Here is a 13,835-nt window from a genome sequence, read left to right on the forward strand (position 1 = left end):
AAAATGAACAAAATTACATTATTATGACTTTTTGCTTAACTTGTAAATTGAAGGGGCTACAAATATGATTTTTGATTTCAAAATTCGCAATGAAAAAAATAAATTCGGAAATGAATACTACATCAAAAAATAAACAAATTTTGTTATGATAATTTTTTTTCATTCTCTAAAATTTAAAAAGCTTTTGTTAATTTTTTGACTTTGACGTAGGTAGCATTCATTTTTTTCATCGCGATTTTTTGAAATTAAAAATTATTTATACCCCCTTCAATTTGCAATTTGGGCAAAAAGTCATGAGAGGTAATTTGGTCAATTTTCCAAAGTACATACTACCAACCCCCATGGTCAAAATTGGATTTAGACTCTTGGATTTTGAAAACGTATTTTCTCCCTTCAATTTTCAAAATAGGCAACTTGTTTATCTTGCCTTTTTTTACTCGTACCCGGTTATATCCAAATTTGAAGTTTGTTCCACCTCTCCCCGGACACCCCGAACAAAAACTTGACCTTTGATGCCATATTTTTACTTAAGTATATACTCACTCTTGAAATGAAGGTTCAAGAACGAAAAATCTTGTCTAGCATCCAATCTTAAATCTAACATATTTTTTTTAGATTTTGGTACCCATAAACAACATTTTCTGGACCTCAAAACAAAAAGCATTCAATTGAGGAAAAAAGTTGGCAACACTGGTAATGTCTTAAACTCTCATTTTTTTCTCTTTTTTTTTCTCGCTGTCACCAAGGGAGAGCCATGCGGAGCTCGCGATCCTGTCTTCTTTGTCTCGCAGTCTCGTTTCTTTCTGAACAATAGCCTCTTTCCAGGAATTTTGTCATCTCGTGTACCTGCATCCTCATTCCTAACTTACGTGTGGCGTCTGCTTTCCTTCTTCCTTGTCCATTGTTCCAGACTGGTTTTACCTTCCCTGCTTCCCTGCCTTACGAAATGCAAACATTGTGTAGATTGTAACTACCTATTTGAGATGTTCTAAGTCAAGTCTAGTAATATACGTACACTTCAGTTTATCTAAGGGTACCTATAGTGAATGAGCACTCTTTTTTAACTACATCTTCCAAGTCGTAAGGTTTTTCTTGTGTTGAGTTTTCTTGTTGTTGGTGATATGTAAGTATATAATTTTGTCAGACAAATATTATATTCTTTTGTTTCATTTCTTTACGTAATTGCGTTTTTCGGTTATTCCTGATTGTGTTATAGTGATCGAAGAGTGTAACCTGGATTTGAAGGACAGGCGGTTATAAAATTACTGGATATATCCGTGTTAAACACAGTAAAGTTCAATTTAGAAAGATGCATTTCGCAACTGGGAGGATGACAGACTCGAGAAGGAACAAGAGAGAGAAGCATGAACCACAAGAAGACGAGGTAGGTACCTACATTTAATCAACATTTTTGTGTTTTTGAATCAGTCATTCGGCATGTTTGCATATTTACATTTTCTTTAAATTTTCAGGTTGAAGATACAATGATAAGGCGAATGAAAAAAGACTTCGCTGATCTCAAAATGGAAGTGATTAAATTTCGAGAAATATTAAGGATAGTTTTTAATCGACTGGAAAAACTAGAGCGTATACTATAGTACTCGTAAGAAGCAGTAAAAGAGTAATATCAATTATGTTTGTTTTTATAACTCATTAGTATAAGGATGTTTGAATTAGGTACATTCGTTGTACCTTCCCCCTTTTTCTCCTCCAATCATCTTATGTTTTTTGGTGAATGTCATTTTTTTCAATCTTAATTTAATTTCCCGAACGATTGTTTGTTTGATTTTGTATTTTTTTCCTGGCATTTTTAACACTGTTTTGCTCTCTTTTTTGGCTGCCAATTACTTTACATAAGGCTGTTTGAAAGCTTCAAAAAAAAAATTGAAAAAATTACCGTTTTGGTATTTTTACTAACACAATATTATGGGTTAAAATTCGTTAGAAACGTGTCCAGTATGATCATATCAGGGCAAACATTGTCAAATTAATTTTTTTTTCTTTTTTTTACGTGTCGTTATTTTACATATTCGTACTATAAATATCATCGGTTGTTTTTATTTTTAGTGATGATTTTTTGAAATAAGTGCCTACCTAGTAATTTTTTATATCGACGATTTAGTCAGAATTATTTATTTTTACCTGAGAAGCTCGTGCAGGCATATTGGGCCTTATTACTTCGCTTTTGCTTTACTAAAATAATTTTTTTTTCAATTCAGCAGAGTTTTTAAACGTTATAATTAGTACGTGTAATTTTATTTCTGATGTGTGTTTTTGTACATATCGTTTTTAGAAGTTAAATATATATTTTTTCATGCATTTTTGTTTTGGTGATTTTGCCATAATGTCTAAGATACGAGAATCAAGTCAAGTTTATTTTTTTATCATCAGATTTGTATTCAACCGGGTATGAGTAAAAAAAAAGTAAGTTAAACAAGTTGCCTATTTTGAAAATTGAAGGGGCAAAATACGTTTTCAAAATCCAAGAGCCAAAATCTAATTTTGACCATGGGGTCGGTAGTACTTTGAAAAATGAACAAAATTACCACCTCTCCCCAAAAAATTGACTTTGAGGCCATTTTTTTACTTATGCTTCTGAAATGAAGGTACAAAAACGAAAAATTCGATGTAGCATATTTTTTTTTCAATTTGGGCACCCAAACAGCATCCTTTGGTCCTCTAAACAAAAAGAATCGAATTGAAAAAAAAAGGTTGGCAACACTTGTAGTGTCCTAAACTCTCATTTTTTTTCTCTTTTTTTCTCGCTGTCACAAGTGGAGACTGGAGAGCCATGCGGAGCTCGTGATCCTGTCTTCTAGTAGTCTGGCTTCTGTCTAAACAATAGCCATGTTCTTTCCAGGAACTTTGTCATTATGTTTGGCGTCTGCTTTCTTTCTTTCCTGTCTATTGTTCTATCCTGGTTTTACCTTCCCTCCTTCCCTGCCTTGCAGTACCTATGCAAAAACTGCACTCGTATAAAGATGCACTAGGTCGAGTCCAGCAGTCCTACACCAATACATACACATAGCGATCTCTCTCCCTATCATTTTTTCTCCTTTCATTGTACTGACGAGAAGTAGCCTGGGTGCTACAAGTCAAATGATTTAGTTTGGTTTGTCTACGTCTACTGGTGTATAGTGACTCCTAAGGTTTCTCTTGTGTTGAGTTTTCTTGATGTTGTGATATGTAAGTATATATTTTATCAGACTAAAAATATTATATTCTTTCATTTTATGTTCATATTTTTTATGTAATTGCATTTTTTGGTTGTTCCTGATTATGTTGGCGATCGAAGAGTATAACTTGGATTCGAAAGACAGCCGGTTATAAAATATTGGATATCCGCGTTGAACACAGTAAAAACATAATAAGTTCAATTTAGTGATATATTTGGCAAAAGGACGATGACGGACTCGAGGAATAACAACAGAGAGATGCAAGAATCACAAGAAGACCGGGTAGACAGATTTAATCAAAATTTTTGTGTTTTTGGATCTTTCATCATTTGGCATAATATTTACATTTTCTTTAAATTTTCAGATTGAAGCGGGGATAACAAGACTAGAAAGAAAAGTCGCTGAAATTCAAAAGGGTATGATTAAACTTGAAGAATTAATAGAGCTAGTTCTTATTCGAGTGGAAGAACTAATGAGTAAGAAGCAATAAAAGAGTACTATCAATTATGTATATTTGTATAACTCATCACTCTCATCAGTTAATTATGTTTTTTATCTTAATTTATAATTTCTCAATCGATCGTTTGTTTAATTTTGAATTTCTTAATTGGTTTTTTCTGAAATTTTTAACACGGTTTTGTATTTTTTTTTTTCACTGTCAATTACTTACTTTACCTACTTTACTTACGAGAGGAGAATGCTTAAAAAAAAAAGTGAAAATTTGAGAAAATTATCATTTTGATATTTTTACAAACACAATATTAATAGTAAACATCTTCGAATTACGATAGTTGGATTAAAATTGGTTAGAAACGTGCCCAGTGTGATCATATATCAGGGTAAACATTGTCAAATGATTTTTTTTTCTTTTTTTTACGTGTCGTTATTTTTCATATTCGTAATTTCGTGCTATAAAATATATCGTCAGTTGTTTTTATTTTTAGTGATGATTTTTTTCAAATAAGTACCTACCTACCTAGTGATTTTTTTTATATCGACGATTAGTTAGAATTATTAGGTACCTGAGAAGCTCGTGCAGGCATTCGAGCCTCATTGCTTCGCTCTTGCTGTATTAAAATAATTTTTTTTTCAATTCAACTAAGTTTTCAAACGTTTTTAATTAGTGCGTGTAATTTTATTTCTGATATAGTACTCGTAATTAAAATATGAGATTATTTGTAAAAAGATTTCTTCGATCGATAATATCTATTGAAAAAATGTAAAAAAAATGTATACATAAATACCTATATTTCAAATTTATTTTGCTTTTTATTTTATTAGTTAAATGGTCATTGCAACTAAACATAAAATTACAGACAACCACACAAGAAAATTTGGACGATTCTAATTGGCTCATGGACGTACTTATATCGCCGTCTATTGAAAAAAAAAAGAACTTTTGTTCTGTTTATAAAAAATATGCATTTTTAAATGATGTAAATAACATATGTATAATCATATCTCAGCTTTTTAAAAATTGTGTTCATAAGTTGAAGGTTTTGTATTTTTGAAGAAAAAAAAATTTAACCATTGTTTCTTCAACGAAAAAAATTCTAAGTACTGAGTTTCTAATATTACGATTTATGAAACACATTATGAAAACTTTGAAAAAAATTACCAACGGTAAGTATAGTTACCCATTTAGACAATATTTAGGAAAAAATCCCCATTAAAATTCTTGATGAATGACGATATGTCAAATTTTTAAAAACTGAAAAAAATGAAAAATTTTGAAATTTTTACCTAAATACACATTTAGGTAAATTGCAAATCGGACTTTTAAAAAGACAAAGTGACTTTATGATATTTAAACTTTTGTTTTTTATTTGGAATTTCTTTGAGCAGAAAACATATCGATGGCTTAAAATTTTTCTTAGTGAGGGAGACATTTTTTTTTTTTTTTTCTGTTTGTTTTCCAATGATGAATAATTTCAGTAATTGTTGATAGATCGCAAATATCAATTTAAAAAAAAAAAAATTTCTAAACTTGGCGAATGAGAGGAGGCCATAAACGACGACATCATCGAGCCTTCGCAATATATACGAGCACGATGAGCTAAGAAGAATGATAAAATATAAGGCGCGAATTAACGCAATAAAAATTCAGAATTCGTTAAAAATGGCAAACTTTTCATATAACTGGAGCACGCGAATTAAGTTAAAGTATGAAGTTAGCTTTTGGAAAGTTTAATTCTGGTCCGAACTTTAAGTTAAATTAAACTTAGACAAATTTGCAAACATTAACATAAACTCCGACTCTGCTGGGAAACCAACAATTATTATGAATGCGCTTTTTGTCGACGACCGTTTAAAATGGACAAAATTATCGCACCAGTCACGGCTCCGGCGGCAGCTCTTGCTCTTCTTGCTCTCTCGTACTCTCGTTCATTCTCAATTTCTCATCGTGTGCCGGTGCTTCTTGCGTTCGTTGTGTTTTTTGTCCAGCAGCTATACGAGTAAGTATATAAGGCAAAAACCACGATGCATGGTGCCGAGATTTCGCTACGTGAAATGACGCGTAAATATAGCGTACATGTTGTTACATGGAAATTATACTCCTGTGGCGAAGATACTTATTCGCGACAAACGTAGGTACCGGACTCGAGTATTATGTAAGGATTATATTTCGACGATAACTTGGTACATAACCTCTATAGTACTTGGAAGCTGCGAAGTTTCGGTACGATATCGAATGTATGTAATAAGATGTTACGACGTTCAAAATGTAATCCTGCTTTTCATACGTAAAAAAAAAAAGAAAAGAAGGAAAAAAGAAAATGTGGTGCAATCTACGGTGTATTCTTATTACTAGGTGGATTTCGATTTGTTCTGCGCTGATGATGCCAGGTATTGGCCAGTGGCGAGTTTCAAAAAAAAATGATAATTTTTCAGACAAATTGAATATTATATTCTACAATAATCACGATGATCAAGTCTCAGGTATGCCAAACCGTAAAATAGGCAGTGGAAGGTGAATTCTGTGAACTTCTTCAAGAGCAGAAAAGATGAGCGTTCATAAGAGGAAAGTAGTGAAATCGATTCTCTCACCGAATTGGACAAAACTCGCGTAAAAAAAAACAGTCGCAATGTAAAACAATTCTTTAAGAAATTCCTCCTAAATCAAATAATACTTATGGGTATTTTCTCAACAAAAAAAAAAAAAATATGCTTATACTTATTCAGTATTTCCCAACTCTGAAAAAATAATCCAATAGGTAAGTAGGAAGTAGGTATGGAGCATTTCTCCAAAAAAAAAAAAAAAAAAAAAAAAATGGAACCAAGAACTAGATAAAACTAAATTTAAATTCCAGGTGCTAATACTCGTAAATGACATCTTTCAACTTTTTGGTAAATTTTTGAAAATCTTTGGGACAACAATTTTTAAAAAATCCAAATTTTTTACCAAATTGACCTAGAAAGTTGAAATTGAGTATGATTCCTATTTTTGACCTATCAAACCAATTGAAAACGGTTTTGAGGGATTTGAGAAGTTTTGAAGCCTCCAGCAAATTCTTGAATGTTGAAATTTCCACAAAATTTTACTCACTGAAATTTGAAAACTAAAATTTTCTATACCTATGCACTAATTTCAGCATACTGACAAGGAAACCTCTTGAGATGTCACTCTCCGATTTGAACGGGACTGCGATTTTTTGAAAAAGCATAGTCTAAAACTGCCAAAAACAAATGCTCAGCTTCCCAAGTTCATTTCTCGATTTTTGGCGAATTTTTGAAAATTCAAAATTGACTGTTTTTGGCGGTTTATGCCTTTTTTTTTTTTTTTAAGTACGTACTTGATCAGTAAAAATGGTCAAAATCAGTCCCAAAACTAATATTAATTACCCAAATCCAAATTTTACCATTTCCAGCCATTCTGGAGCCTCCAGTGCGATTTTTCAATTTCTCCAGAATTTTGAATTTGCTCCAGAAGGCGTGAATATGAAGTTGGGCAGCTAAAAATCGAGTTGTATATTACACTCGACCTGTTTAACGAGTTTATCCACATTTGAGCCGATTTTGAGAGTATCACTTCAAGAATGGTTTTTTGAGGTGCCACTCTCGCTCCAAAACGGCTGGAAATGGCAGAATTCGCGCTCCGGGGGGGTATTTCTTGAAGAAATGCAGCGATTTGCACAAATTTCAAACATTTGTTCACAAACAGTCATCTTTTGATTTTTTAATTTTGAAAAAAGCTGGTCAAAAAGCCACTCTTGAGATGTCACTCTCAAAATCGGCTCAAATGTAGATAAACTCGTTAAACAGGTCGAGTGTAATACACAACTTGATTTTTACCGCCCAACTGCATATTCACGCTTTCTGGAGCAAATTCAAAATTCTGGAGAAATTGAAAAATCGCGCTGGAGACTCCAGAACGGCTGGAAATTGTGAAATTTGGATTCGGGGCGTTAGTTCTGGACAAAATACAGCGATTCGCGTGAATTTCGAAAATTTCCACACAAACGGGAAACTTTTGATTTTTTAGATTTTTTAATTTTGAAAAAAGCTGGTCAAAAAACCACTTTTGAGGTGTCACTCTCGAAATCGGCTCAACTGTGGATAAACTCGTTAAACAGGTCGAGTGTAACATACGACTCGATTTTTAGCCGCCCAACTGCATATTCACGCCTTCTGGAGCAAATTCAAAATTCTGGAGAAATTGAAAAATCGCACTGGAGGCTCCAGAATGACTGGAAATGGTAAAATTTGGATTTAGGTAATTAATATTAGTTTTGGGACTTATTTTGACCATTTTTACTGATCAAGTACGTACTTTTAAAAAAAAAAGCATAAATCACCAAAAACAGTCAATTTTGAATTTTCAAAAATTCGACAAAAATCGAAAAATGAACTTGGGCAGCTGAAAATTTGGTTTTGGCGGTTTTAGACTATGCTCTCTCAAAAAATCGCAGTCCCGTTCAAATCGGAGTGTGACACCTCAAGAGGTTCCCTCGTAAGTTGATTAAAGGTGGTTTCAGGCCATTCTGGAGCCTCAAATCTGAATTTAATTTGTGCAGATTTTACGAGGCTTTTTCGAAAATATGAAATTTCCAAAATGTAAGTGAAGGCTTCAGAGCTGTTTGAAATCACTTACAATGGACTCAGCATGTTGAAATTAGGATATAAAGTCAATTTTAGCTTTCCAATTTCTGTGAATAAAATTTTGTAGAAATTTCAAACTTCAAAAATTTTCTGAAGGTTTTCAAGCTGCTTTAAGTGGTTTGAACCCATTTCCAATCGATTTGGCAGGTGGAAATTAGGATACGTAGGTAGATTAAAATTTCAATTTCTAAAATTATTGTAGTAAATTTTTTCTCATTTTTAGTCCCAATTCAATTTTTAAAAATTTTCAAAAAGTCAAGCTTTGTCCGGTTCAAAAGATTTTCTAAAATTTCGAAAATTCGAACTCGAAATTCTAATTATGTATTTTGACATTTTTGTGTATTTTGACGTAGGTAGGTAGGTACATACCTTACGTTGCTCGAAAATTTAATTATTTCAGAAATATTTCTCTGGAAAAACCTCTCTCGATCTCCCAAGTAGGGTTGATCCCTCAGGATGGGAGCCCTCGAAGCGAGAAAAAAGGAGGCAAAAAATGCTACGAATGAAACCTTCGATTTCTGTGCCCAAATTTCACTGAGTGACTCCCTTCTTTAAAAAATCTCAGTCCCTCAAGCAATGTTTCTCCTATTCTCAAAACGAAGTATGGGGATCAATAAAAGGATTTGGACCGATTTTGATCAGAAATGAAATATTTTCAAAAAAGTTTTGCAGACTTCAATTACCTACAGTGATTATTGAAATATTTTACAGATTTTTTTGAGAAGGCTCTCCACGAAAAGTACCAATATTTTTTGAGGATGGGGAAGTTTTTTTTTCTTAAAAAATGGGTCGAAATTTTCTGACCAAAAAAATTGAAATTTTTCAAAAAATGTTAATCAACTTTTCATTACACATACTGAGTAAATTTGAAAGAAAATTCCAACCATGGTCCCTCCCTCTCCATTTTTCCTAGCATTTTTATCAAAAATTCTGTAAAAAATATTACTTATGAAAAAACATATTGAAAATTGTAAGCATAATTAATTGTTCTGAGAGTTTTTCCAAATTTAGGCACCCTGCACAGTGCTTCGGGCATTGCAGGACAAAAAATTGGAATAAAACAGTGTCATTGCTCTTGGAGTCTTTAATGAATGTTTGTTGCAGCAAGAAAGAAAAATTTCCAAAAAAATGTAATTTTAAAGTTGGAGGCGAAATTTTTCTCTATTTTGATAGATTTGAGAAGATTCATAAAATTCTCATTTCAGGGTGATTTTTCTAGAGAGCCCTTTTGACTGGTATTGGGAATATCTGGTAATTAATTCAAGTATCTACCTGGAAAGATAACGGATCCTTATAGCTGATCTTGAATTTTTTCAAAATTATCCAAGAAATGTGACAACAGACATCTTGACTTAATTTGTACGATCGACAAGAACACAAATGAGGGTCTCCTAGACGTACCTGCATAAATACATAAAAACATGTAAGTAATAGGTAATATTTTTAATTAAAAAAAAAAAAAAAAAAAAAAGTTTGACATCATATGTAAAAAAAATTATTCAAGTACACAACTAATATAAAAATTCAAATTGTTTTAAATTTTTCGAATGTGAATAATTTTGTTTAAAATTTTTCATTGATTCATTTTTTTTTTTTAATTTAGAGAAAAATGACTTGAATTTTCTTCCTACCTTCTTCCCTCCGTTCAAAAAAGAAATAAAGCAATATTTCCACTGCGCCAAAACTGTTCAAAAATAAAATCAGCGAATAATAATACTCACTTCGTAAGGTTTCTCATGATGTATATCTTGAACAGTAAAAGCCAACGGTCCATTTTGACGCAATACGAAAAAAGTTTCAGTTTCTAAAGCGATCATTTGATTGAGTCTGACTTCCGATGGACATGAAATCCTCCAAGATGTCCTTTTACTCATTATGATTATTTTCGAGTGTGAACGTGAATCAACTATGTCTATGACGAGAATAAAAAAGAACTTCGTAGTCTTGCATACTTAGACTTACAACAATATCAGACACCTTCGTGAATTGCTACCTGTTAAAAAAAGGGGTTGATTGTGTGAGGGTGAAACTTTATGATTCATTTCGAGCTCGGTAGGTAATATCGATCAAACTGATCTTAAAAGCACGTTAGTATCGATGGAAAAAAACGATTGTGTTATTAATTCATTCGACTAAAGTTCCTCTCTTTTTAGTAATAATAAAACCTGATCTACATTTAGATATCCCAAAAATTAAAAAAAAGAATTATCGCATGCATTTGTTTTTTATTGATAAGAAAAACAACACTAATAATAACACATAGACGTTTATTTACATCGTAACAAAAACCTAAAATTAAAACGATTATCACAATAAAATATCACGAAATTTTCATCTTAGAAAATTTAGTAAATAAACAACAAACGAGGTAGATTTCATAAACCATCCGAAATTACTTCTTTCCTCCGCAGAATCATCGATCGGTTCGTAGAATGCGTACAATATTACATCCGCAATAGCAATATTCGAACAGACGAATAATGCATTCGGCTCGGAATCTTCGCAACCAAAATACTTCACGGTAAGAGCATTTCTCACCTGGACTCCAGTTCATCTCGCGATGGCACTTTTTACGCCAAATAATTCTACGTGAAAAATACGAAAAATTAAAATAAATACTTTAGGCCTATGAAATAAACCAATTACGATTGTAAAACAGAGTCTTACCAGTTCGATGTTTACTGCAAGCTCGACGCACCGTTATTCATTCTGATATTACATTCTTTCAGCCACATCATTTTTGTTTCGAAAATGGCATCTTGAATTTTCTTTTTCACCAGCGTTTGATGATATTTATCTTTCATGCTGCGTATTTCGGACGCCACGTAGTCGCCGAATAATGAGATCTCATCTTGCTCACTAAGGTTCGATTCGTCTCGTTTCTTAGGATTATCGAAATCAGCTACGGTTTTCGTGCGTTTCCAAGGAACGAAGGCTGATAATTCAGGATTTTTAGAAATCTGTATCGGTATGGGGGCAGTACCACTGGGAGGTGAATTTTCAGCTTTAAATTCATCTTGTTCGCCGGATCTGTGTTTACGTAGAACGTCTCCGTTCATTGCGTTAGCCTGTAAACGAGTATTATATCAGTGAAAAGATATCTTCGACGGTACGTGAACGAATTTCAGGGTACAACTTACGTCGTCGAATGCACATAATCCATTTTTATTAGCGTTAGCTTCGTCACTGGCTAAACGTAATCTTTCCAGGTGCATTGATTGAAGACCTTCGTTCCTGCTATGGGTTTCCATCTCTTCTTCTGTGCTGTACACGACTGAGGAAGAATCGTCGGAACAATCGTCGTTGAAACTGGAGTCTATCAAGTCGCAAGCCTAGAGTGATTGAAATTTCAGAAAAATGTATCAGAATAACATCAAATTGCAATATTGAAAAAGATATTGGTAGAATTACTTACAGATGTATCGTCAGGGCCTCGGCTGTAAGTGTGATCTAGACAGTTACCCTGATCCATGATGGTGATTATGTTTTATAAAAATGATGTTTACGTCTTGATAGATGTGATGTGACTATAAAACACAAGCAAGGATTTCACCATTACCCATTGAGATCGAATTTTAATTACGTACAAATTGACTAGCTAATGACACAAGATGAAATTTCACGATTTGAAACGCACGTTTGATTGTAGATCATTTACATAACCAAATTTGTAATGTTACATCAAATTAATTGCATTTTAAAATTTGAATTTTCGTGTTCAAATTTAATTATTATCGAGGAAATTATCTTTCTGCTGACTGAATTTTATTCCATGTAGTTGGCACCTGCAGAAATAAAGTTTCGTTCAGGCAGTATTTTTTGGCCTACGCATCAAAGCTCTGGCACTAGCACTAGTAGTGCAAGTTGGTAGTTGGTAGGTGTTCCTTTTCAACTTTTCCTATCAATAATATTTTCCTTTTTAATTTTTTTTTAAAAGTTCAGGTTTCAGCTGAGAAATTTAACTTCAAGGTCCTTTCAAATTTTGAAAAAAGTATCGCATGATCTCAGATCTGTCTCTGAAAAGTTAAAAATGAAAATATCGTAATCGTTCATAATCGTTGACGTTTTTCTCACGAAAAATGAAAAAATGAAAATGAAAATTGAATGAAAACCAAACCGTGCCCCGTGCCTCATCCACCCTCCGAATTAAGACAACTAGATCAACAGTCATCGCCAATCAGAGCCTTCATCCACCGATAGCTAACCAATCACAGTCTTCAACCCCTAGGAATATGATTTGTGATTGGCTACAAAGCTACGATTTCCTGTACTGTACGAGTGACGGTGACGGAGTGATCGCAGCATTGCAGCTCAATTCAAAACAGATTTTGCATTATTCTTCCAGATCAGCAATAAAATTGCATTGCAACAGGAACAGGAATCCAGTTTCAACCCCTGGATAAGGACCAAACAAAACCAAATCCGCCATTCTTTGAATTTGCTCCGGACATAAATATAAATATAAACAAGATAGGAAACTCGTGAAGCAAAAATTCAGAATTCTTCACCTCCGGAGAAATTCGACCAATCAGAGTTTTCACCTCCACTACCTTCAGGCAACTGACCAATCAGAGCCTTCACCCCCGGAGAAACACGTGGCCTACGCGATTCAGGATTGGTTGATTTTTTTGCTTCACTTTTTCCTGTACATTTTAAATGTACGTGTCCGATCCAATCCAACTCCGGATTACACGGATCAACGAGAATTTCATCATTCTTTAATACTTTTACTTTTCGAACAAGCCCCAGTGCCCAGTGCACTTACGTTACATACATTTGCGAGAAGGTTCCGTAACGATTGTTCCAGTAATTTTGTATCATCAGAACTCAGAAGATGTTGGCGTTGAAAATTGAAGTAGAAGTAAGTAGAGAATTTTACTCACCAATTCATATCTAAAGAGATTATTTATCATTACAAGTCATCCGATATTGCATCATAGGAACAAAGACGTAAAATCGAGTCGATGGAGAAAGAATTAAAGGATAAAAAGGAACTCGAGTTAGCGAAACAGAAGCTCGAGATGGAGAAGAAACAACTTCAAAGTAAAGTTGATCAACTGCTGTCTCAGGTAAATAACACGTATTATCTGATGCTTACGTAGGTAGACATTTTTTCTATCATTTGTGTAATAACCAAGTTGTGTGTTAACGCATAAATAAAACAACGATTATAATATATTAGACTACAGCGTCTCACATTTTTGTTGTTTCAGGGCCCGTGGTGGAAATTTTGGTAATTGGAAGAGTTTTTCGTTTCGGTATTCAATGTACGTGTGAAAATAACGTTATTTCGAACACTGTTGTTATTATGTATCCAAATTCAATGTAATTCATAGAATAAACTGAATATTGTAAAAGGTTGAATCTTTCGTTCTTTGTAAAAATTTAAAAAAACAGATTTTTTGCCAGTGTTCTGATATTGAGGGAATTCCCCTAATCGTGAAGGAAATAGCAGGGAAGAAGTGGGAAAAACTAGAGGAATTTGAACGTAATAATCTAGAAGCCTAGAATTTGGCTTTACCATGCATTCTTTAGCCTATATAGGTAAATAATGTAGGC

At 33.2% G+C, this 13,835-nt stretch overlaps 1 protein-coding gene and 3 long non-coding RNA genes across 4 annotated transcripts; 3 read left to right on the forward strand and 1 right to left on the reverse strand.

The window, feature by feature from the left end:
• Positions 1–665: 665 nt before the first annotated feature.
• LOC135845353 (uncharacterized) lies at positions 666–2,319 on the forward strand. Its single transcript, XR_010558734.1, has 3 exons — positions 666–1,123; positions 1,217–1,384; positions 1,473–2,319. It is a non-coding gene; the product is annotated as an uncharacterized LOC135845353 (long non-coding RNA).
• A 661-nt stretch (positions 2,320–2,980) lies between these two features.
• LOC135845273 (uncharacterized) lies at positions 2,981–4,432 on the forward strand. Its single transcript, XR_010558716.1, has 3 exons — positions 2,981–3,186; positions 3,296–3,458; positions 3,541–4,432. It is a non-coding gene; the product is annotated as an uncharacterized LOC135845273 (long non-coding RNA).
• A 6,085-nt stretch (positions 4,433–10,517) lies between these two features.
• LOC135844579 (uncharacterized) lies at positions 10,518–12,067 on the reverse strand. The gene is made up of 4 exons (XM_065362812.1): positions 11,692–12,067; positions 11,417–11,608; positions 10,944–11,344; positions 10,518–10,861 (listed from the first exon to the last, which is right to left on the reverse strand). Exons 1-3 carry the CDS (start codon positions 11,746–11,748, stop codon positions 10,955–10,957), a joined length of 639 nt encoding a protein of 212 aa, XP_065218884.1. The 5' UTR covers positions 11,749–12,067; the 3' UTR covers positions 10,518–10,861; positions 10,944–10,954.
• An 867-nt stretch (positions 12,068–12,934) lies between these two features.
• LOC135844580 (uncharacterized) lies at positions 12,935–13,640 on the forward strand. Its single transcript, XR_010558571.1, has 3 exons — positions 12,935–13,137; positions 13,217–13,345; positions 13,490–13,640. It is a non-coding gene; the product is annotated as an uncharacterized LOC135844580 (long non-coding RNA).
• The last annotated feature ends 195 nt before the right edge of the window (positions 13,641–13,835 follow it).

The sequence above is a fragment of the Planococcus citri genome, chromosome 4, assembly GCF_950023065.1.
Source record: "Planococcus citri chromosome 4, ihPlaCitr1.1, whole genome shotgun sequence".
Classification (NCBI taxonomy): Eukaryota; Metazoa; Arthropoda; class Insecta; order Hemiptera; family Pseudococcidae; genus Planococcus; species Planococcus citri.

Bases quoted from the DNA above. Each gene is read 5' to 3' on its own strand.
- LOC135844579 (XM_065362812.1), bottom strand. From the start codon at position 11,748: ATGGATCAGGGTAACTGTCTAGATCACACTTACAGCCGAGGCCCTGAC. The intron at 11,609-11,691 runs GTAAGTAATTCT...CAATCACTCTAG, and splicing joins GAGGCCCTGACGATACATCT to GCTTGCGACTTGATAGACTC. The intron at 11,345-11,416 runs GTAAGTTGTACC...ACTCGTTTACAG, and splicing joins GATTATGTGCATTCGACGAC to GCTAACGCAATGAACGGAGA.